Here is a 23,648-nt window from a genome sequence, read left to right on the forward strand (position 1 = left end):
TTCACTTTAAGGTGTAAGAAAAATCAGCAAAAGATTACTTTCAATATCTGGAGTGAATGATTTGGGCAGTTACTGAACCAGAGGGAAACTGAGGACAATGGACTTGCCTAGCATTGCAGAACCAGGAAGCTTTTCAGTTTTCTTGAAGTGCAGATTTCTTCTCCAGAATTCTCCTATTGGAAATGTTTATTTTGGACTCTTCAGCACTGAGATCTTTTTCTAAGGAGCTTGTCTAAAACTGATGTTGTATGCCAATATGCTATTCATAAAAAATACAAATGTTTCAAACTGCATAGGCGAACTTCCCAGGCATATTTCAGCAGTGACTTGTGCCTGCTCTGCTATTGCTGTTCCAGCCTCCAGGCTACCAAGCTGCTGTTGCCCTTCATTATGAAGTGGACTAGAAGTATAGTATGGATCTAACATCTGGAAGTTGGACTTAGTGAAATGTGGTGCTTTTTTTCATGTCTGTCAGTTTTTCTCTCACCACTGCAGGTTTTAGTGGTGAATGATGGTTTATCTCCAGACCAGCATTTTCTTTAAACAGTCCTCTCTTACAGCAGCTCTTATAGTCAGTGGGTCGCTTTATGCAAGTTTTGGATGACTTGTACTGAGGAGCTTTGCAGAGGCTCTTACCCAAAAGTGTGAGGCAAGCTGATGGCTGCCCCCAGAGAGAGCTGTCAGTCTCATTTGACCACCACCTGCTCTGTGGAGCTGAGCTTCAGCAGGATTCTTTGCACTTGAGCTGAGTTTGGGCAGGATTTGACTTTAGGGAACAAGGCAAGTTTGTGTGTTTATTAAACAAGTTTGAAGACACACTCTCTTAGGCTAGAAAATACAGTTATACAGGAGCTGGTCCCTCATATCTTTTTGATAGCAAAAAAGTTAGCTTCAGGACCTACTTGGACTCTCCACTGGTTTATGGTGCTTATGATGATGTGTGTGCTGACTGGAGCATGTTTTGATCAAGGCAGATGCTGCATGGTAAACTTCCCATGGGTATATTGTTGGGTCTTCCCCCATGTAACCCCTACAACCAGGGAAAGGACTGATTCTCATGCCTTGGCAAGGGCTTCCCATGGGAGCATGCATTACTGCTAACACCAGAATTTGCAGGTGGGATGCCATGAGGATGGCAGCAGTCCTAGAGATTTGGTCCTAGCACCCTTTGCAGGTGTCAGATGGGGAAGAGAGGTGAGTTGAAGGCACATGTGCTAATCCATAAGCTAAAGTGAGCAGCTGATGCGAACCTGCCATGCAATATGTGAGTATGGTGGCAACCAGCCTGCTTTTATCAGAGTTCCAGGAAGGGTCCTGCTTTTTCACTAGACTCAATCTGTGTCATGCTAGAAATCCAGAGCCCTGTCTTCCTTCCAGACGTAACCCTCATCTGCTGCTGCAGTCCTCAGCCCCTCTAGCTGGATGATAGCTGCAGAAGCCCGGGCCTGGGTGTGTTTGCCCTTATTTAACCCTGGGTTTGCACCCTTCATACCCTCCTGGTGAAGGGAGGAGGTGCTGCCATTTTGTGATCCACTGTGTGGAGAGTTGCACTTTGGGACACACAAAGTTGAGAAGGCCTGTATATAGGCTAGTGATGTATGGGAGTAGCAGCAATATGTTGTTTGGTTGTATGTTTGTTCTCATTAAAGAGATTTATTTTACTTCATACCCATGTGGTAAAGATAACAAATGCTGCTGTACCAGCTAAGAAGTACAGTGGTTCTGAGCTATGAAGTTTTGCTACAAAGATGAACACTGAAATATTCTGAGGACAGAAAATGGTGGCTAGTGGGAACAGTAATGTGAGATATTGGAGGAGTTAATTTATTTTGATAAACTAGTTTATATTCTAGGATGCTTTTTCTCGTGTTGATAAAGTGTCAATCTTAGCTATGAACTTCGCTATTTATGACCTTCCATGTAAAGTTGCACGTCAGAAAGGAAAGATAAACAACTTGAGCAATACAATTAAGGCAAACCCAGAATTCAGTCAATGAGAGACACCAGTGTTATCACTGATGGAAACAGAGCTATTTGAAAATGCAGTGGCATCACTTACAGTACAGTGGGCAATTAGTTTTAATTAACTTCAAATTCTGACACATAGTTAAAAATAATCTTTTCTGAGTGCCCAGCTACCCAAATGAAAGTTGAGCCATTTTGTTCCGCTAGAAAAAGCTATTACAGGTATTATAATGATGCTATTCATACTTATAATAGAAGTATGTAGTCTTTTTAATTTCTTCATAAAATAGTACTTTTGGAAGATCAACTTGTTCTGTACCATAAGCCTTTGAAAAATAGCACTGTTTTCCAAGATGAACAGATTGAATTTTTAAAAACAACTTTGAATTGATTAACAAAGTCCAACATGTTGTGATTTGTTTTTTTTTTTCCCTCCTGCCAGGGAGGATCTGGCCAGGAGTTCTTGTAAGGTTATCAGAAGTTACAGGCAGCTTTTCATGCATATGTGTAAGGTTATATCTGGCACTTTAAACGTGCTGCTTTACATCTGTCACTATGGGAACCCTAAGCACCAATTTTGTGGGAGGTAAAGGCGTGGCTGCTTTGCATTACAACTGCTCAACTGAGTATGTAGGTCCCACCACAGCCTGCAGCAGCGTACACATATCCCTCTGCCCTGTGCATCTAGTCCGTTGGGCCATTCTGGAGAGCAAAACATGACTTTCTATTAATGTTCTTATAGCAACACACACACACATATATATATTTATTAGCATGGCAGTGATCGTCATCCTGACAATATCCATGGGTTTCTGCTAAGGAGACATCTGTCTGGCTGTCTCTCTGTGCCTGCCTGCATCTGATTGGCAAGGCAGGGCAGAGAACCTCAAGCTCTTGCTGACCCAGGCTAAGACCACCACATGGCCCAGGACCACAGTGCTCGTGGACAGCTGCTCAGTAGCTGCAGGTTTGCTGCTTTGCTGCATGATTTTCAGACCTGCACTGTGGGTGGGACGTCCCTATAAAATAATCCTTAGGACTGTGTGTTTGGTGCTGGTGTTTGTGGAGCCGGCTGTGAATTCTTGGTGTTCATTGTGTTATTACTCATGTTGTTGGGAGGAGGATCTCCTGAAAAGCGCACAGGAAGTTACTGACTGCTTTAATATGAAATCTATTTCCATTATTAGTCTTTTGAAGTATGTGAAACTAGAGCTTGATACTTCCTACATTCTGCAACCTTTATTCAAGTAATCTACTTGATTTTCCTTGGGCTGTGTGGCAGCTTCTTACATGAGTAAGTTCAGAACCTTTTTCTTGTCTCAGTTAAATTAATTTGTATGCTAAGCTATGCAGATAAGTGCAGAGCTATATCCATCTTCTCAGCTGCTCTGTGACCAGGATGCTTTAGGAAGAAGAATTCAAACAGAACGAGCTGGTACTACTGAGATGGGAAAACTGTTGCCGTGTGGTCACCTTCATGTCGTGTTCCTCATGCGTCAGTTGTCAGCCCTGGGAGACACTGTATTTCTGAGAAAAGCCTGTGTGGTTGGTTTTTCCTCACATCTCCAGTGAGATTTAAAGATGCCTATTTCTCATGCCAATCTTTTTACGGCAAAATAAAAGCCGTTCTTCTGGGGAATAGACTGTTTTCAGCGGATGGTCTCTGGTGGTCAGGGATTGATTGAAACTGTGATCTAGACAGGGAGAACTCTGTTGCATGTGGGGTTATCTCTAAATAAACGTAGCAGGTCTGATCTCTACCAGAGAAGACAAATCAATGGGCTAGAGGATTTTTGGTCTGGACTAAAATAACTGCTCTCACACTGTTTAAAGGAAATAAGACTTCCACTCTTTCATCATTTTCTCTTCAGCATTGCCCATAGGACACTTTTCTTAACCTAGTGGCTGTTCTGATGCATTGTTGCATCAATTGTATTTCTTTCATAGATCATTTGTTTAGTCTAATAGTTTTTTAAAAATGAATGTTATGGTATAGTTAACAGCTGTGCCTTTTGATTGTGACTTTCTCTCAGGGGAAAAGAAAAAAGTACAACACGTACTTCTAAACTGTGAATTTGAGTAGGTCTGGTAAAGTGAAAAATATCCATGAAATAATGAGGCAGTACAGGAGTACTGTATTCTGACCATCAAAAAGGTCTGCATGCATTTTTTCCATATGGAGTAGATATGGCACAGGAAACAATTCATGGTGTGGCAGGACACTTATTCTCCTTGTACTCAGTACTTTTGAGTGACTGAGAAGGAAATGGCATCTCTAAACAAAAAGAAAGAAAATGAAAGGCTTATTCTGGTAATTTTTCTATTATTAATAGTTTCATAGTGTTCATCATTTTAGCAGGATGAGAACATTTTGAGTAAAATTACCAGAAATAATTTTCTAGTAGTTCTTTTTAGTCTTGGCGTAGTTATGCATATTTCATGCATGACTTTAACTCTTTAAAGTCTATATTTAAAATCTCATACTCTGCTTTAAAGTTTGCTCTGACTTTAAATACAGTAGTCTTCAGAAAATAGATTTAACTTTCTTAAAAGAAGAAAAAACTGAAAATTCTAAAAAAACCTGAAAAGAAATTTTTCTTAATTAAAGATGCTTCTGGAGAGAGGATTTTGCATTTCTTCTGAGGCATTAAGTTTTTTAAATGAAAATCAGCATGTAGTTTGGGCTCATTCCAGTGACTCAGACAGGTCCCTTAATTTTACTTCTGAGTAGTCACAGAGTTCCTTAGGTGCTTCAGCAAAACATATACCTTGGAAAATTGGACCTCTAAATAAGGCTTTAAAGACTAGATTACTGGCTTCCCTGGAATGGCTGAGACACACAGAGAAAAAGGCTTCACTCTGGCAGCTGAATTGGCAAATGCAGACCTTGTGCCCATTTAGTCCCATTGGTTGGAAAGTCCAGTGTTGGAGATAAGCTTGTCTTAAACATAAGGGAATTAGTCCAACTCCATTTAAATTGCTGGCAAAGCTCCAGGAGAAGGGCTGAGGCAACAGGCATACAAAACCCTGTTCCTAGGCCTGATCCCAGCTTTTCTTACACATCCAAAGCTCATGCTGAGTATTGTGGTCACTTTAGCAGGATTAAGACTGAGCGGATTGTTTGGGGCCGATTTATATTGCTTTTCATTGTAAGAAGTACTGATACAGTTCTCAGTGATGTATGGTTAATAAATATTCATTGGTTAAAACAAGAAGACACCTGTTGACAAGGTAAACTCTGATTGTTCCAAGCAAATTGCTGAAGTGTGGTAAAATGTCATATACAATAATTAGTTAAATGGTTCTTCTGTTATCTGTAGCCTTCTTCCAGCAAAGCACTTAGGCATGGCTCAAACTTTTCCATTTCTCCTACCTGCTCTACATTTAAAAAAAAAAAAAAAAAAAGAGAAAAATGTTATCAGTGACAAAAACATATGCCCGAAGAGCGTGGAGGGGTCTATGTACTTTCCTTTTATGGGAGGAGGGGGGAATAAATTTCAGACTGAAAAACCTAGCAGGCAGTCTTTAATTCATGCTTCTCAACATAGGTACTACAAAACCATTAGAAACATAAATGTTTCTTTTATGTATTAAAGTAACCAGTGTTACATGGACATTCCAGTAGGCTGACACTGAGTAGTTTGTTGTATTTTTGTGTGTATAATTAATGTTTCTTAGCAGGATTTTGAGGAGAGGGGAACTGGATATAATGCAGTAGACTGCCTTCTACTAACATTATGAGGACCAATTAAAAAAATGGATAAGTAACATGATTTAACATAGTCTGAAAAAGACAGGTGAGAAATAGAACACTAATCATATGAAGATGAGACACTAAAATAAATCATGTTAGAAAAGGATTACCCATTTGGGATTTGAACTTGCCACCCACTGAAAACAATGGCGAAAATCCCACTGAATTAAATGCCTCGGGTGCTTACACAGGACTGATTAGATGTTATTCGTAGAATGATGTATATGCCAAATAATGCTGGTATTCGTCAAGTAAATTATTCACCAGATCCATCATCCTGCCGTTTCTTTCCTGGCACAACTCCCATTGGAGTCAATGGGAGTATTGTCTGAATGAAGACTTTAAGGATGCGACCCAAGTTTACACAAAATGCAATTGGGGCAACTTGTTCCTCTTCCTTGGGTTCATAAAACCACATGCTGGACAGTAGGTAGGCAGCCTGAGTGCTGTGCCTTATGATGCTAATTGTTCTTTCACTGATGCTGTTTATTCATTTGTATCTCTTTAGTCTACCTGTTGCCACCTTGATTTGGAGTCTGACCCTGATAGTGCATGTGTGTATGGAACTGAAACCTCACTGGCAGTACAACCTGTATTCAGCTGAAAATCAAGTTAAGCTGTATCAGTGTCTGTGGGCTCTGGACTTCCTGGGGTCAGCTCTTTGGGGTGTGCTGTCCTGGGCTCTTGGGGTGACCTTTGAGAGCTGCAGGATGAGCAAAGAAGTGCAGCTCTGGCTTGAGTGAGCAGGAGGTTTCTAAGGTGACTCTTTCTTTGCTTTTGGATGTAGAAGACAGATTATATGGCTGGTTTGTTCTTCTGTGTTGTTGGTTTTCTTTGTTTTTTTTTTTTTTTTTTTAATTTAAAGTTAAATGTTCTGAATCAAATTCAATTATTTTTTTGTAAAGATAATGTCTTGCTGTCCTGATAGGAACAAAGTTAATATGAGCAAATTGCTTAAATGATATACAGCTCCAGCTATTAAAATACAACTGAGGCAACTATCTACAGCACTGAGCTCAGCCTCTTATTACTACCTATAGGACTGTATAATGGTTAAATTAGCTGTAGGTGGGTTCCCCTGTTGCTTCAAGAGCACGTTAGAAGCATCTTGAGGCTCGCAAGCAACCTTAAAGAAATCAGACATAATGGTAATTCTTGTAGCTCATAATGTGCTCAATATGCCTGAAAGGTACTGTGCAAACAGGGCTGTTCATGGGAGACTTCTTGGGTTTGGCTTATCTGGAATTTGAATGTTTTTGTGAAATGGAAAATATTTATGGAAGCTGAGCATAGTTTAGTGTTGAAATGTGTGGTAAAGCAGTTGATACTGAAGCATGCTTGGGGCAGTGAAAAGATTGCAGAAGACCCCTCTGATGGTGACAACAATGCTCCCAGCCTGAGGTGGGGTCTGTGTTGCCCCAAACAATATAGGATGGAACTGCTGCTGGCTTTTATACAAAACAACAATTCATATGTGTAGTTGGTAAATAAGAATGTGTTTCCTGGTGCAAAGTTTTTTCTAGTCTCTGCAGTGACTGTTGGTTGGAGTTAACACTTGTCTCATGAAGACTCTTCCATAGCCTGCTAGGAATTTTAGAATCAAAGCAAACCATGCATGATTTCCCAACCTGCTGTGCTGAAGGTTTTTATATCTACTGCTGTTTCCACTCGGTACCAGTTTTCCTTGACAACCCCCACTCCTCTCTGCTCTGAGAGTGTGTGTCTCCTTTGGTATAGATGTCCCTTCTCCTGCAACCCTTCAGTGACTTGAATTGACCCGACCCTGCTGCCCGGGACTGTGCCCTGCAGAGGCTCTACAGATGCTCTGCATGTTATGCCTCTGTAAGAACTTGTGCGCTCAACTTCACGGGAGGCTGCACAGCAGTACGCCGGCAGTGCCCATAGCCGCCTTGCGCTGCCTCGCGTGGGTCAGCGCGGTGGGGCACGGGGGGCTGTGCCTCGCCCGAGGGCTCCGGCAGCCCCTCTCCATCAGCGCCGGTGCGGGGCTGGCGCGGTGTCAGCGCAGCCGCCCCTCAGGACACCCTCCTTCCCCCTCTTCTTCGTTCCTTCTCCCCAGTGCCGGCGGAAGCCAATGGGCGGGGGGCGGCGGCGCCCCGCTCGGACCCCGCGGGCGGGGAGGGGCGGGGGCGGTGGCGGAGGCCGCACTCGCCGAGGAGGAGCGCGGGAGGCGGGCAGGGGCAGCGCTGCTGCCGGGACTGGCGCCCGGCACCGCCGCCCGGTACACGGCCCGCGCCCCGCAGCGCTCCGGCCCGCGGCCGCCGGGGGAGCGAGATGGCCGCCGACGGGAGCCGCGGGGTCCTGGGGCTGTGGCTGCTGGCGGCGGCGGGGCTGTGCGGCGGGGTGGCGGCGGGCAAGTCCCCCAGCTGCCACGAAGTGCGGACGGCGTTTCAGTTGCGGCAGATCGGGCCCCTCAAGCTGGTCCCCGACGTGCCCACGGCCGGTCAGTACCGACCCACCTGCGGGGTGGCTGCTCCGCGCCGGGGGATGCGGGCGGCGCGGGGCCGTGCTGGGCGGGCTCGGAGCTGCGGGGCTCCCCCGGCTCCGCTGCTGCTGTCGGGGGCTGCTGCCTGCCTGCCAAAAGCCGAGGCGGCTTTCCTGCCAGTCGCAGGTAGCGGGGAACTGTGCGGATTTGGCACGCGTATTACTAAAAGAATTTTAAGAGACCGGAATGACTCCTCCGGTTTTACTTTATGCAGGTATTGCTTGTTGATCGCCACCGTAAGCACCAGGGCTTTTTTTTTTTTTTCTTCCCCCGCGTTTGCGACCGGTGTGATCCCTTTGCTAAGTACTTTAAGCAGAGGCTTCCTTCTGCAAAGGATCCCGTTCTTTGAAGGCAAATTAGTAACCGAGTCATTAAGGAACGCTTGTTTTGCTGACCAGATGCAGGGATCCTCCAGCAGGCTGGGAAATACGTTTTTGACTTCTGAATTAGGAAGAGTTATCTTGCAGATGAATTCAGGAACGTCGACATAAGGAAGGGCAGAGGTAACATTTTGGAGGGATACAGCCCACAGAACTTAGCGTTTGCTCAGTTAAACAGTAAGTTTGTGGTCTTAATACTTGTGGAAGTTGATGAGTGGTGTTCACTTTTGCGTTTTCATACTGTTTCTGAGCATTATGTGACAGCAATGAAATAGAAAAGTAACATACGTACAGTAGTTTTTTCTTCAGATTCTACACTTACCCTGTACAATTATCTTTATCCCCTGGAAGGGTGATAAAGTACGTTATAATGTCTGAAAATGATTAAACTCTTCTGAATGACCATGTATCTATCTAGATAATGAGGTCACATCCCTGACTCTTATATGTTTTAAGAAAATGTTTACAAGAACTGGAATATAGAAGCAAAGACTGTCAGTCTCGTAAAACAATCTCTAGCTGCCTCATGCTAGCACAGTTGCCTCTAGGTGCATGGTGGTATAAATGTCAATTTCAGTTGTTGCTTTATTTTTTTTTACATTTGTTTTAAAGCAGTTCAATTTAAAACTTGAGTTTGATGGAAAGATTTCTTAAATGAGTTTTAGATACATTTTCTGGTATGAGATTCTGTCTTGGGGATGACTTTTGATAGGCCAGTGGGCTGACCTCTTTTGGTAACTCTTATGGCTGTAAATGATTGCGTGGTGCCAGTGATCTTTACCTTTGTTTTACAAAAAGTAGTTGAGATGACACATGGCTGTAAAATTGTCTGTAAGCAAGGAATCATTCCTCATTTTGTGGCAAGAAGAGATTTGCAGGAATAGTATTTTGAAGCTTGAATTATGGTACCTTGTGCTGATAGAGGCATCAGATCACACTTGTCTTTGAGAGCTAAATATGAAAGGTATTTAAAAAAAAAAAGATAAAACAAGGTTTTTCAACCATTTTGATGCATGCTTAACCATCTCTTTGAGCTCTTTCTGGAAGAAGTTCTTCAAACTTTAATTAAACTGATTGCTTTACATTTTCTATAAAATTCTAGTACTGTAGATGAAACTTGGGGAAACTGTACTTTCAGTAGGAAGATGTAGGTGCTGTGATGCTTCAGGGACATTTCATTGCATTCTTGGGTTATATTGAATAACAAGCTCTCAGCAAATAGCATGAGAGAAGGTGAGGGAGGGTAATACACTTAAATTTTAGCTCATAAAGGTTTCTTTTGAAGAGGATGATTGGAGCAGAGGAGAGCTGAGGAAAAGTGATGCATATTGATCTTTCCTGTTTGTTAAGTATACTCAGCTCTACCAAAGCTTGTGTGTTTTAATGATATCTTACCAGGCAATAATGTCTCCTGTCTTGTGCCCTCTTTAATTAAGTACTGATGTGTTTTCCAATGTTTTCACCTGGCAGCTATTACCAGTGAATATATCTTAATACAACTCCCTACATATACACATACTTTCTCTAGGACATCGAGGCTCATTTTATTATGTGTTTTAACAGAAAAATGTTGAAGCATCTCCCTGAAGACTTTGGAGGGTTGTCAGTTAAAGTGGAAGAAGGGAAGAGTGGTGGGCAGCTGGCAGGGGACACTGGGAAGCAGCATGCTCAGCTGAATGGTGCAGGGTGAAGCCTGTGGAGGGCTTCCTGCTGACTTCTGCGCATGCACCGGGGTGCTTCTCAGTTGTCTGTGTGTTGATTTTGGCTTGTGTTCTCTAGAAAATTGAACTTTTGCAGTCCTGTTGTCTGTTTACTAGATATTTTCAATCACAAAAGTGTTGAAAGCCCTTGGCTGATCTTTAGCTAGTATTTATAGGCTAATGCAACAAATCTGGCAGAGGTTGAAGTCTTAATAATCCTTAAGTTCGTATAACCTTCGGGAAAATTAGCAGTGCAGTTGAGAGAGGCCCAACCCAGTGCTGGGTGAGGCATCAGCAGCCAGATTATTTGGTGTATATTTTCTGTCTTCTCATGGGTGGTGTGCATTTCACCTGTAATAAAATTAGCTTCAGATATTTGGGAGGGTTTGCAGCCTACACCCTCCTGTGGTATTAGTTGTGGTTGAAGTGTTGAAGTTGCACGCTAATGGATCCCAGATACAATGACAGATCCTGGATATAAGCTTCATGGGGACTAGTATCTGCCTCACCACGTTACATGTGGTCTGCAGACAGCCTGCTGTGATCCCCAAGTGGGTAGAAGGGATGTCATTGTGACCTACAGTGAGGTGGACAGTGGCTTTGGGCAGGACCTACCAGCCTCTTGTATAAAATGGAGCGGCAAGGGAAAGAGGAATATTCCTGGGTGGGAAATGAGGGGAAGCTTTTGTTTTCAAGGCGTGATATGAATCTGTTGTCAACCTTTCTGAAAATAACCATCTTCTGAATTGTGCTCTGTGAGATGCCCAGGAGCCTCCTCTTAAATTTCTCTTCCATGGTTTCCCACAAAAGATTTGAGATTTTTCCGTTCAGAAATTTGGTCTATTAATGAGTGGAGGACTAAGGAAGAAGTGTGTTTTGACATGAGATGGGTAAGAGGCCCAAACAACAGGTGTTTTTGAGCAGCAAATCTCCTTGGTCTGTCTGTAAGACTTTCTTGTCCACTAGCAGAATCTGTGCTGCTACCTGGTAGCCTGCTTTTCTGGAACAGACTGGATGTTTCAAGGTTAATTTGCTGCAAATAGCAAACAGATTGGTCAGGTAAGGGTACTGCTGCCTTGGCAGTGATTCAGAGGAAAGGGGTTTTTTTGTCATCCCCAGACTGGAAAATGAGGTAATATGTTCCTGCTCTTGTACTTTATCACAGGCTGAGCTGGGATGTCTTTGTAGGAGCTCCTTGGTTAACATTTTGATGAGAGAGAATTATATGCTGTCTCCAAGGGTGAAGGGCTGTGTTAATCCTGCCAGGGGACTAAGCCTTTGGTTCCAGGGAGTCTAGATACCTAAAATCTGATGTGTACTGCTACGTGTGGTATTCCTCTCAGCATGGGGCTGCTGTTAGTGATATCCTGTGAGCCCTGGGTTGTATTACAGCGTAACTACCCACTGACATGGACTGTGTTTAAAGTTCTGTTTATTCACAGGCTCTTCCGTGGCACAGAGCATGGTGGTGGCTGTTGCTGCTTTCCAAATTCACAGTAGGAAAACTGAATGAACCCAACTGCAGTCTGGGACTTGTCCACATTCAGGCAGTGAATTGTAGCAGAACCAGAATAAAAGTGCCCCCTCCTGATTGCTTTGCTAATTGTGGAACTGTGAGAACATTCTCCCTGTTTATATAGACTCAGTTCTGTCTCTGCATATTGACTAGTGTATGGTCATAAAAAAAAAAAAAAAAAGTCTGAAAATGTAAGTGTAGAGATAGAAGAATTTGGCTTATTTCTGATAAGCAAAAAAAAATATTGGTCGCTTGTGGAACAGTTCTGGGAACTCTTTACCTTCTAAATTAATTGTCTTGTTGAGGGCTACCAAAAGGATGATTTTCTTATCTTGCTGCTCTGCTGCTTTACAAAGAGCACAGAAGCTGCCCAGACTGTGCTCAGGGACTGACTTCTGAAGGGCAGATTTTGTCATATTAAAAGCTTCTTTATTCACTACTGTCATTCCGCACCTTAAATCGGGAGAAATGTTCATTACCACATGTATGTACTGAATATCCCACAGCAGAGCTGGACATGCATTAGAAATTTATACACTAATAGGATTTTATTTTCTGAATAGTGACAGGGAAATCCTAGATTTCTTATCAGAACCTCCTTCCTGCATGTGGTGCATGCATTAGACTGGATCTCATCCCACCTCAGCCTATGTCCAAGAATAACTATTAAACCAGCCATTTTATTATTAAATAGGTCACACCACACTTTATTTTCCTGTTTTTCTTCTTTTATTACCACTCAGCTCCTTATTTCTATCATTTTAATGAGAACACTGTAATTCCCCTGGTAAAGGTGCAGTGCTGAGACACATTTTGCTCACAGCAGCATTCTGTCACAGTCACTTGTAAGTCTGGTGCGTGCCAGATGTAAGATGTACTTGCTTTATTGGCTCTGGAAAGTTTTTGCCCCATGAGAATGAGTGACTAAAATCCTTTGGCGTGAACTGCGATTTATACTTGGGTTTGCTGTTCACCTGCATATGTGGTTGTGTGGGACTGCTGTCAGTGCTGTGGATGAAGGGTACATCCAGGAGAAAGGGCTGCTGCATGAGCACAGTCACATTAATACTTAGAAACAGTGTGGGGTGGTCAAAATTTTAAGAACAGACACAAAAAGTAGTATTTTTTTTTTCCTATGAGATTTCTTTTAGAAAATCCTGATTGTTATAAGAAATTTGTGAAATGTTCTTGGCATTACTTGCAACTTGTTATAATGGAAAGTTTTCTTCTTAGTACACTCAGTATTTGTTTATTTATGGACACACAGACGTCTCAGTGGTTTAAACCACAGAGCTGTCCTATTGGAGAGAGTGGGCTGGTCCACTGCAAGATGGATTCTGTTCCTGTCTCTGTCGCTCTCTGAATAGCCTAAAACAAGGCCAACTGTGCCTCAGTTTCTATTTCTGCAGGCTGTGTCATGCAGTGTTATTTTGAGGGGTATTGATGGAGAGCTGCCATGAAAGAGGTAGATTGCAACTGAAGTATCAGTGAGTTATACCTTCATCTTTTCAGGCTGACAGGAAGCTACCTTGGTTTCTGATGAATGAGAAGCTAAACCAAAAGCTGTCCCTGCTGCACTTGTCTCACGCAGAGGGAGTCCCAAGGAGGCCACAGGCTTTCCAGCATCTGAGCAGTCACAGCTGTACTCTGCACTTGCTGCCGTGGGTGTTCTGAGCAGAAGAAAAGCTATGCTTTTCCAGCCTGCAGCTCCTCTGGAGTAAGGGTGCTTCTTCCATTCATCTCAGGATTTTATCGCACTCTTCAAGCTCAGACTGTCACCAGAAATGACAGTCTAAAGCTGCTGATGGCTGTGGATACAGGCAGGACTTACACCAGCAGTAATATTTTTGTCCTCTCTTCCCATGCCTTAAATTTCTCTTTGATATGGGACCAGCTGCCCACTCTGTAATGCCCTTCTGGGAGTAATCTATATGCACAAAGTCTGCTTAAACTTACTTAGGGCCTCATAAAGATGGAATCACTGTTCCACTGCCAGATGGAAATCTGTAGTTCTCATATCCATGAGCATCAGAAAAAGCAGTGTCCTTGATGACTTGCATGAGCATTTGGTCCAGGTGAGTAGAAGACCGGTTTAGTTATTCAGATCAACCTTTCCTGTAAATGACTTGGGAAGGCATCCAAGAGTCAGCAGAGAACCTACTCTCCCCCAGCACACAATCATGTTATCAAACCGAGTCAAGGGAAAGAGCCAAGTGTTCCTGCAATTCACATGGTCCATTCATTCTCAAATATCTCTGCTGAAAAGACTGCATAGTGATATATATGTGTGTGTTTTTTGGTGTTTTTTTTTTTTTTTTTTTTTTTTTTTTTTTTTTTTTTTAATGGTCAGCCCAAAATCTGTTAATTCTGGTGTTGAACTGGATCTTGGTATGGAGAACAAGCTTAGTAAGAAATTATCCATCCTTAAAATACTGATGGCTCCTAAGAGCTGGCTGTGTAGCACCTTATGTGCTACTGAAGTCTTGCCATGAGATTGTAATTGGAGAGTAATACAAAAATATTCCTCCCACACCCCACTCTAGTATTGCAGGACTGAGCAGTCAGTCCTTAACCAAAGGGCAGTACAAATGAAAGGCATTAATGTGATAAGTGGAAACAAATTTGGCATGATAATCAATAAAATAAATACATCAAAATGAGTAAAAGCTTTTATGAAGATTAATCATGAAAATTGGCATGAACCTTGAGGTTCTGTAAAAAGCAAGGATATGTGTAAAATGCACCCTGGGCAGATTTATTTTTAAAAATGGTTTTGCTTTTACGTGGTATAAAACTAGAGCTGTAGTTCCAAGTATTGCGAAGTCTTTCTAATTTAATCTTTCTCCCGTGAAAGCATAAAATGACAAGATAAAGAGGCATATGTTTAATAATACTTCAAACACATACTCATCACTTACCAGTTGAGAGCACAGCATCTGCTTCTAGGGGAAAATACGAATTTTGATGGATCAGAATCAATTTCTAACCAGCAGCCAAGCCTATGACACAGAATTTATACTTGGCCTCTCAATCTCTGTCAATTTGATTAGGTTTTACAATTTAATATGATAGAATTATCTTGATATCTATAAAGAGGTGTTTACAGATACTCATTTCATTCATATTAAGGTAGCTTCTGAGCAGCACCAGTGCATGAAATGAGGTACCTAACTAACATTTAACAGTTAATCTTAAGGATAAAAAAGATAGGGAAGCAAGTCTGTTTCTGCCTTCCACCAAGCACTTAAGATTTTTTTTTTTTTGCAGTAATATATTATTTGATGGAAAAATGCAAAATATTTCTGCACTGTATCTTGTTCTGTTTGGATCTTGATCTGTTTGGATTACAAAAGTAACCTGGGCCCCAAGCTAAGAGCTGGGTCTGCAGGATTACATGGTACAGGCTTAGGAGGACAAGGGTTTTCTCTCTCTGTTCTCTCATGATCCAGGTGTGCTGGAGACTATGGATGGTCAGGACAGAGAACTGACCCCTGTTGTGTGTGGGGCTAAGGGTTGTAGGACTGTGTGCTGAACTGCTCTGCTGCTTAGAAAGACAAGAGGTGTCCAGAATGCTATTTTTATGGCCGCATTTTGCCTGTATCAAGAGCTAAATATTTCATGTAGCAATGCTGATACTTGGGATTAGCCCTTTGTGTCTCAACTCCTTCAGCAATGCTGCTCCTTACAACCACCCTGTAGGGACAATATTTCCATCCCCATTTTAGGGTGTCAGATGAAACCTGGATGACTGAGAAGATTTTGCCAATTCCGTATTGAGTCCTGTAGTCTAGTGGCATCTGATAGCAAGTAAATCTACACAGCTTAGAAATGCAATGTAACCAGTTCCACTGCTCCATGGTTTTCTTCAGACACTTCAGCTGCCTCTGGTGGGTTTAATCTTGAGAGGTTTCTGCACTTGTGTAGTGGGGTGGCACCCACAGGCTCACTCTGGGTGAAGGTGGTCTCTGCGTGCCAAGGGCTTGCCCTGGCAGTCTTACAGACAAATTCTGTACAGTGCTTGACTGTCCTGGACCTCCCCGGGCCTCTGAGTGCCGTTGTACAGCACCAAGCACCTTAGCGGTGTTTAGCAAATGATTTATGATGGAGCAGCGATAACCTTGCCTCTCATTATAGCACTATGCATATACTTTCATGAGAATAAATCCATCTATTTTACTCTTTCCAGTAATCAGTTTTAAAGGATGGTAATTAATTACCTTCTTGGTGTATTCATACATGCATGATTAATGTGTAAAGTTTTTACTTGTGAAATTTCAAGGCACTAGTCCAAAGAATACAGAAAGAACTTAAGACAATGGAGGAATTTTAAATATCACAGATGATACTATTAAATTTATTTGCTATTTTGTGGACTTAAAAGTCTCAGGAAGTATCAATAATGCATATAGTATCCTCAGGTTCTCTTGCATTTTGATAGCTAAATCCTAGAAATAAAGTTCAAGTGTAGCCAGGCAATTGCAGAGGAACTTCAGAGCTGTGGAAGACAAAGTTATTCCCCTTGAAGTTGTCTTTAATCAGCCTTTCCCCTCTTTTCTTTTGATATGTAGTTTTTAGCCTGCTGTATCTGATTCTGTGCCATATTCTGCCTTCCTGTGTTCTTACTGGGTTTCCTCTAATACTGATGGTCAACATATATATGCATTTGAAGCATGTATGTATGGATTTTTGTATTCTAATGACTACGCTTGTTTCCCAGGGTCATGGTCTCTCCCTCTCCAGAGTTCTTCCATCACAGGGTGGGTGTGCCAGCCGTTCTGGAGGGCCATCCTTCTCTGAGGAGCTCGTTCTGACAAAGAGCCCCTGCTCTGCTGCGCAAACCACTGTCAAGTCCTTTAAAAACAAATGAGAGACAAATTTCAGAGTGCCGCTTTCCGAACCTGACAATATCAGATAGGTCATGGTAGCTTTGTTTGGCAGCTAGTTAAATTGGATAGTTCAGCACATCCCTAGATGTTAATGGTTAAATGTATTCATTGTTCCAACAAGGGCCCTATTCATAAGGAGACTATTCTCTGCTCGTTATGCATGCATAATTCCCATTAATGCTACTGGGGGTTAAGTGTGTATAGTGAGGGGGGAGACTGAAGCTTATGTTTACACATCCATGTTTGCACTCAGAGAAGAGGTTTTGTAATACATGAGAAATTGATTGTGTTTGGACAGATCCCTTGACTTTAAATCTCTGTTTTAAAGAGGGAATAAGAATGGGGGAAAAGGTGGCACTTGCATAACTGACTACCGCCTCACACACACTTCATCACTGATTACAAATATTGCTGTGGTGGTGTTATTAGAGAAGCCTTTTGAAAGTAACTAAGTGCTCAAATATGAGCTCTCACATGAGTATCAAATAATGACTCTGAATCTTTAAACTTAAGCATAAAGTTTGCAAACTTTTGACTCATGTTAATCAGGGTGACAAGATTTTGTGATTTATTATACAATATGGGTATTTTTCCGTAGAAAACCTTCAGATTAAGATTCCTTTCTCTTAGGTGCACATCAAAGTCATGTAAAAGCCATAAAGAAGCTAAGCATTGCCTAAGAAAGCCTTTCAAGTTCCAGAAAGTGCTTGAACTACTGAGGGTTTTGAAGTGCTCTAATCTCTGACATGGGTGATGTGCTAGGCTAGCACTTTTTTGTTTTGTCACAAATCATCCATGCACATAGTGCAAAGGGACCCTGACAAAGTCATTTTACTTTTGAAAAGGGCTGTTTTTTTCATACCATTATGTCTCCCATTCACATCTACATGTTTGCTTCCACTTTGTTCAGGTCTAAGTAGCAGGGCATTTGCATAGTCTTCCCTTTGTTCTCGGTAAATATGGAGTAAAATGAGCAAGATCCGTGCTGTGAAATTAAAGCTGTACTCTTGAGAGATCTTAAGGGCCAAATCCTCACAAAAGGTGCAGCAACATAGTGCCAAAGGGAGCTAGTGTCCAGAACAGCTTGCCCTGGGTGTTTGTGCTAGGAAATGTGAATAAAAGGAGAGTAATCTGGTGAAAACTGGGTGTAATTAGAAAAATACACTGCTGAGAGCTGTTGAAGTAATAGAATAATAGAAAATAGTGCTGAAATAGACCTGAAGTGAACTTCTGGTCCATTCCTGCTACTTGCAGCTAGGATAAGCTGTCTTTAAATCAGTGACAGAAAATCACAGCCTTTTTAGGCTGTTTATTCCAGTACTTAATTGCCTTGCTGCTTTGGTTATTTTCCTAATGCAAAACCTAACTCTCCCTTGCTAAAATACAGACCCTTCTCTTGTCCTATTCTTAACACCACCTTCCTTGCAGTAACATTCATGTACGTGACAACTGCTCTGGTTTGTTCTGCTCCGAAGCAGTGCTCAATGCATTTCCACTAGTGACAGATATAGCATTTAGATTTTTCTGTGTAAGTCAATCCAGCCTAATTTTGGGACACAAACAGTCCAGTGAGCTTTGTAACTAACCGCATGTGTTCTGAGTCTGAAATAAATTTGACATAAAGCGCACTAGTGTAACCTGGAATGAATGAAGTTAATTCATGATGTGGTGACTCATTAAATATCATAACTTGATTTGTTTTCTGAGCCCTCTATTGTAAATTTTATAGTATTGTGAAGAAGGAATTGTGTAGCAGACATATAGTGTGGGGATATCAAATACCATGCTCATTAAAGCAAAATAACTAATTCATAGACTTGCCATGTAATAGTAGAGGGGAGCATGCAAGTGATCGAACTCTGAAGAGCAGCTGAGTTGCAAGGTTGCTAGTGGAAAACTGTTGTGTTGTAGCACAGCAGTGTGGAGATACCTGGGACATGAGGCGTATGTGAAGTAGGATGTTGCAGGGCTGCTGTGGGGCATTTGTGCCTAACTTGAAAAAAAATGCATTTACTCTAGTCTTTGGCAGTAGTTAACTATGTTGTGGGTGTGTAGACAGGTAGCAGGACGTCAGGCTACTGAAAACAGAGGAAGGTGGCCAAAGTTTTAGGTCTCTTGCAAATAGAAACAGAATTTCTAGAGCAAGTGTGGTGATCTCCAGTTTCCCAGGTAGAGAATAGCTCCGGCCCATAAGCCTCCATTCTTCAATCTCTTAACAGTTTTGGGGTGTTCAGTCTTGAGCAATATTTTTTTTTTGTTACTGATATAGGGAAATTATTCTTTGTGACTGAAAAAACAATGCTCAAAGAGATCAGGGTTCTTTATGCTTGTGTGTCCAGGTGGATTTGGGCTTGCTCCAGTCTGCTGCTGTACCATGGGTGGTGCTATGCCTGAATTCAGATCATCCTCTACTGCTCCCAGATTAGAGCTTGTCTTGCCACTGCAGAGCATGAATGCCTGTCTGCAAAATATGTAGGGTGGTGTTTTGCGTGACTTGTCCTGGGAGCCTGTCAGAGGATGAAATCTCAACCCCTTCTGTCTCATGTTCCTGCCTCGTTGTCCTTCCATAATGAAATGCAAAAGGTGGGAACTGGAAGGATTGAGTCATGTTTTCAGAAGGGATGGTGGCTTGCTAAGTAATATTTGGGGAACAGCACCCAGGACCTTGTGTGACTGCCCTGTGGTGGCAGTTGGAATATTTCTTCCTTGCAACATACAAGATTAATTGCTTTTCAGAAGTGCAGAATAGCACGTGTTTTTTGGTTACCTTCTGTTTTTTATATGGGCAGCTAAAAGGAGAGGTGTAATGAATCTGAGGGCAAGAGAACAAAGCATATGTAGGAAAACAAAAACCGGAAAACTTCACAAAACAGAGTAGAACTTTTTAAAAAAAGAAATTGAAAACATTGCCCTTGCAGAAATGCTTTCAAACTTCTGCTTAGAGAAGGCTTTAGTGTCTTAATCTTAGTTTTGAAGCCTGGGAACAAAATTGTAACTATTACTGTTTGGAGCAGCCAAAAGTTGTATATGACTGAAGTATTGCATTTTGAGTTTCAAACTGCAGTAATCAAATTTACTCTTCCTACCCTGGTTTGCCCTAGATATGTCAGGAAATATAAACATTTGCCTTCCCCAAAAAGCAGCTGTGGTTTGGCTGTACCTGGCTGTGATCTGAAGTTCGCTGGGAAATCCCCTTTGCTGGGCACGGACCTGCCACACTCTGTGTCCTTCTCTTACAGAATTAAACCCCAACTGTGATGAAAAGTGTCGATGTTGTCTGTTGGCAGGGCTGTTGGCTTAAATTGAGAAAGTTTATTCCAGAGTCACTATCACAGGTGCCAAAACATGAGCCGAGTAGCAAGGGCTGAATAGGGGCAGCTCGTGTCAGTTTGGCTGTGGCTGTGACTGCTCGCTCCCATCCTCAGCCCAGCTTCTTTCCGACCGCCTGTGCGCACGTGGGTTGAGCGCAGGCAGCGCTGCTGGCCTGGCTGGGGAACTGGCTGCAAGCTGCTCCGCGACGCTGTGCTCTGCTCTGTCTGTTAGAGTGGTTAGATCTGGAGCATTGGTCGTGCTGTCAGTTTCGAACAGAATAATGCAAGCAAGAAGGGAAACGTAGTCAGTTCAGTGTACTGTGAATGGTGCCTTGTTTTAGTGGTGTAAGGGAAGAAACATGATTTCTTAATTTACGTAACAGGTGTGTAGAATCAAAATTGAACAGGTTCTCAAACACTGAACATGCACACAGCAAAAAGCAGTTTTCACTAGAACTACTTGTAATCTGAGCAAACAAAAGGTAAGTATCCTCCTCTTTTACATGTTGGAAACAAAACATGGAGACTTAAGGGACTTGGGTAAGGTCAAACATAAATTTTTGTATTGCCAAATCTAGGAGCCTATTGAATGCTTCCACACTGGTTTTCAAAAGTTGTTAGTCTGTGGTTGCAGCTTAAAGGATTTTGAAACATCTTCCAAAGGATCCTGCCTCTCTTCTGGTTTTGGGAAGCTGCATTTGTTCGGAATCCATATCTTGGCTCAAGATGTCCCAGCAAGATACAGGCCATCCTGTGGAACCTCCTGCTGGGGTCCAGGAGGGGTGGTGGGATGTGTCATGTGCAACGAGCTTGGCTGCTTTGCAGCTTGGGAGTACAGCTGGTACTCGGAACAGAGGAATGGTCCCTTGGAGTGGGATTTCATTGTGGACCTTCGTTAGCTGAATTCTTTACTCCTCATTGCTGCTGCCCTGGGGAAGCACCAGGTAGAGTCTGCTCCTGGTACAACCAGAACGTTTTCCATGACCTAGGTGGACAGAACAACAAAGCAAAGCAAAAACAAATGAGGAAGGGCAGGTGGCTATTTCCCCTCCTGACTTCAGAAGAACCATCTTTGTAAGTGTAAATACTGATATAGCCATTAATTTCACAGGGGCTAGATTGGCTTGCTAATGGGACCTTGCTGCTTTTTGGACCACTTAATACTGTTACCAACACCTTGATGTGTTTAGGTTTTAACTGTTTGACCTTACGTTGATTTTAATTGAGTGTAGGCAGCTAAAAATCAAAAATACTTTTCTGAGATCAAGTGCATGTCACCCTAAGGTAACTTAAGTGTTTCTAAATTATATTTCTTTGTAAGTTCATTTTTCTGTTAGTCTTGACCTTTTTAAAATGGGATTTTCTGTTAATTTTGACTTTTTTTTAATCATGGGAAGTTGTCTGTGGTTTCCTGACTGTGCTCTTAGAACAGGATTCACTTGAGAGTTTGACCCAAAGCCTGCCAAATTCAGAGCTGTGTTTAATCTCAAGCTGCTAAATCCCCTCAGAATAAAGCTGTGTTCCATCTTTATATTTAGCTGTTGTTTATATGACTGATGCCACTGGGTGTCTTCATTAAGAACAGGGATGCTGAACCAAACCCTCTGGTATTACTTACCATTCATTTTTCCTACCCTTTGTGCAAAATATCACTTATGTAGTCTAGCATGGAGGAAGTGATCTCAGTATAAATCTAAGTTCAGCCTAGACCATCAGAAACAAGCTACTGGACTCTTGTATGTGCCCCGTGGGGCTGTCAGCTGGTGCTGTTGGGGTGTGAGGCCAAGCTGCTGAGACAGCACTTGCGAATTTTACTACTTCTGGATGCTCATGCTGAACGAGTATTCATCTCTAGTTAGACTGTCAAAGATGTTGGGCTCTTTTCTGTCTGCTGTGGGTTGCCTTCTAATGCCTGTGCGTCCAATTTGTGGCAGCAAACTCTAGTTTTACATCAGTGTCACTGCTCCTGGTAGGACTGGAATTATCTGCACAAGGAACTGAAGAAAGGGAGCAAGATGCAGAGACCTGTAACCTTGCTGTTGCCTGTTTCAGTTAATTACTGTGTTGTCAGTGATGAAATTGAAGAATTGGCCCTGGTGAGAGGTGTCTTGTCTAGTCATCAGTTGCTTAAATTTGGTACAGGTCTGTAAATGATTGCTATTCCTTTTACATAAATAGTATAGAGAGCTAATCATGCTTTGAATAAAAGTTTTGGGCTTTTCACCTGGGTTTTTATAGGTTTTTACTCCTTTCTTCTCCCTAAAAATAAAGCAATAAGTTCAAATACTGGTGAAAACTCTAATAGAAACTGTCTGGTAAGCCCGAGTATTACTTTCCATGACTGCAGAATAGGAAATGGCAAAACTGTTTTGGGATCTGGACTGTAAAATTAATGCTTTATGGAAAGACTGGTAAATATGTTTAAAGGTAGAACATTTCTGTGTACTTGGCTTCCTGTATGGCTTTTAAGTGAGATGGCAAAAAGGAAGAATTTAAAATTTTAGTGGGGGAGGGTCAGGGAATTGTTGTTCCTCATTTCTCCCATACTGTTTTTCTTACAATTTCCCTTTCTGAACCTATGGCCTAAAGATCTAATAGTCTCTTGGTTTCTTTAGGTTTTTCTTTGCTTGTGTTTCTTCTTCCAGTCTAACTCTCTTACAGATTTTTGTTGACAGATAAAATGAAAGGGAATAAGAAATACAATTGAATGTGAAAGTATTAATATCTTTGGAAGTTTTCTGTGCTGTGCCACCTTATATGGCTCTCACTGCAGTGGGTAAAGCGTATTAGGAAGCAGTTCCTATTAAAAAAAAGTCATCTGTCATTGGTAAAACAGTTGGCATTAACATCTGAGTTGTCATTAGGCTTAGATGTTGAGATGAATGAGGCAATTCCCAACTATCAGAGCTATTTTATTTCATCTCCCTGGAGAACCAGATAGGCAGTGTTGTATTGATTTGCATTCTGAAGTTCTCTTTATAAAACTGTACAGGTCTAGAAACCTACATATTCCATTTAAAAACAACTTCTGTTTTGCAGTAAACAGTAAAATCCAGAGAGCGCTACCTACTTGTGTCTCAGTTTAGGCTTTCTACCATATGTGGTTTCTGTGGTACTTTCTGCAAGTGCGGTAAGGCAGAGTTCTGTGGCAGTGAAATGCCTTCCCCACAGGAGAGCAGACATGTTTGTTTGTTTGTCCCTGGATGATACAGAGCAGGAAGATTTACCTTAAACTCCTCTAGAAAATATTTTTGTATGCATTCAACTCTTGTTGGTGAACAAAGTGTATAGGATTTTCTGCTGCGAATGTGGTGAGACATAATGAAAGATGAGTCATATAGACTCTAAATTCATGCGAGTTCTGGTAATGTTTGTCTCGCCTCTGTATTGCAGTTATATATGTTGTCCCAGGGAAGCTGAGGAAGGAATTGGTATTACAGTAATTAATGTAGAAACCCCCTTGATGTAGACCCACTGACCTCTGTCAGCATAGATTGTTTTAAAATATACTCTATGTGCATGAGTCTAGTTTTCATGCTTTTATATTGTCTTTGGGAGGAAAGGGAAGGATGGATCCTCAAGAGTGTAAATCTTTTGAATTTCCATGAACAGTCAGCCAGCCCTTTAGTATTC

General features: G+C 42.0%; 1 protein-coding gene across 2 annotated transcripts in view; it reads left to right on the forward strand.

Annotated features, from left to right (window-relative positions):
* The first annotated feature begins 7,898 nt into the window (after positions 1-7,898).
* Positions 7,899-23,648, forward strand: part of LOC309441874 (glypican-5-like) — a 348,781-nt gene continuing 333,031 nt past the window's right edge. For both annotated transcript variants that reach the window (XM_082057076.1, XM_082057077.1), the window contains exon 1: positions 7,899-8,180. In XM_082057076.1, coding sequence (XP_081913202.1) covers positions 8,012-8,180 — 169 coding nt within the window. In that variant the 5' untranslated portion in view covers positions 7,899-8,011. The remainder of the gene's footprint in view (positions 8,181-23,648) is intronic.

Source organism: Streptopelia decaocto, assembly GCF_964273445.1.
Source record: "Streptopelia decaocto genome assembly, chromosome: 6".
NCBI lineage: Eukaryota > Metazoa > Chordata > Aves > Columbiformes > Columbidae > Streptopelia > Streptopelia decaocto.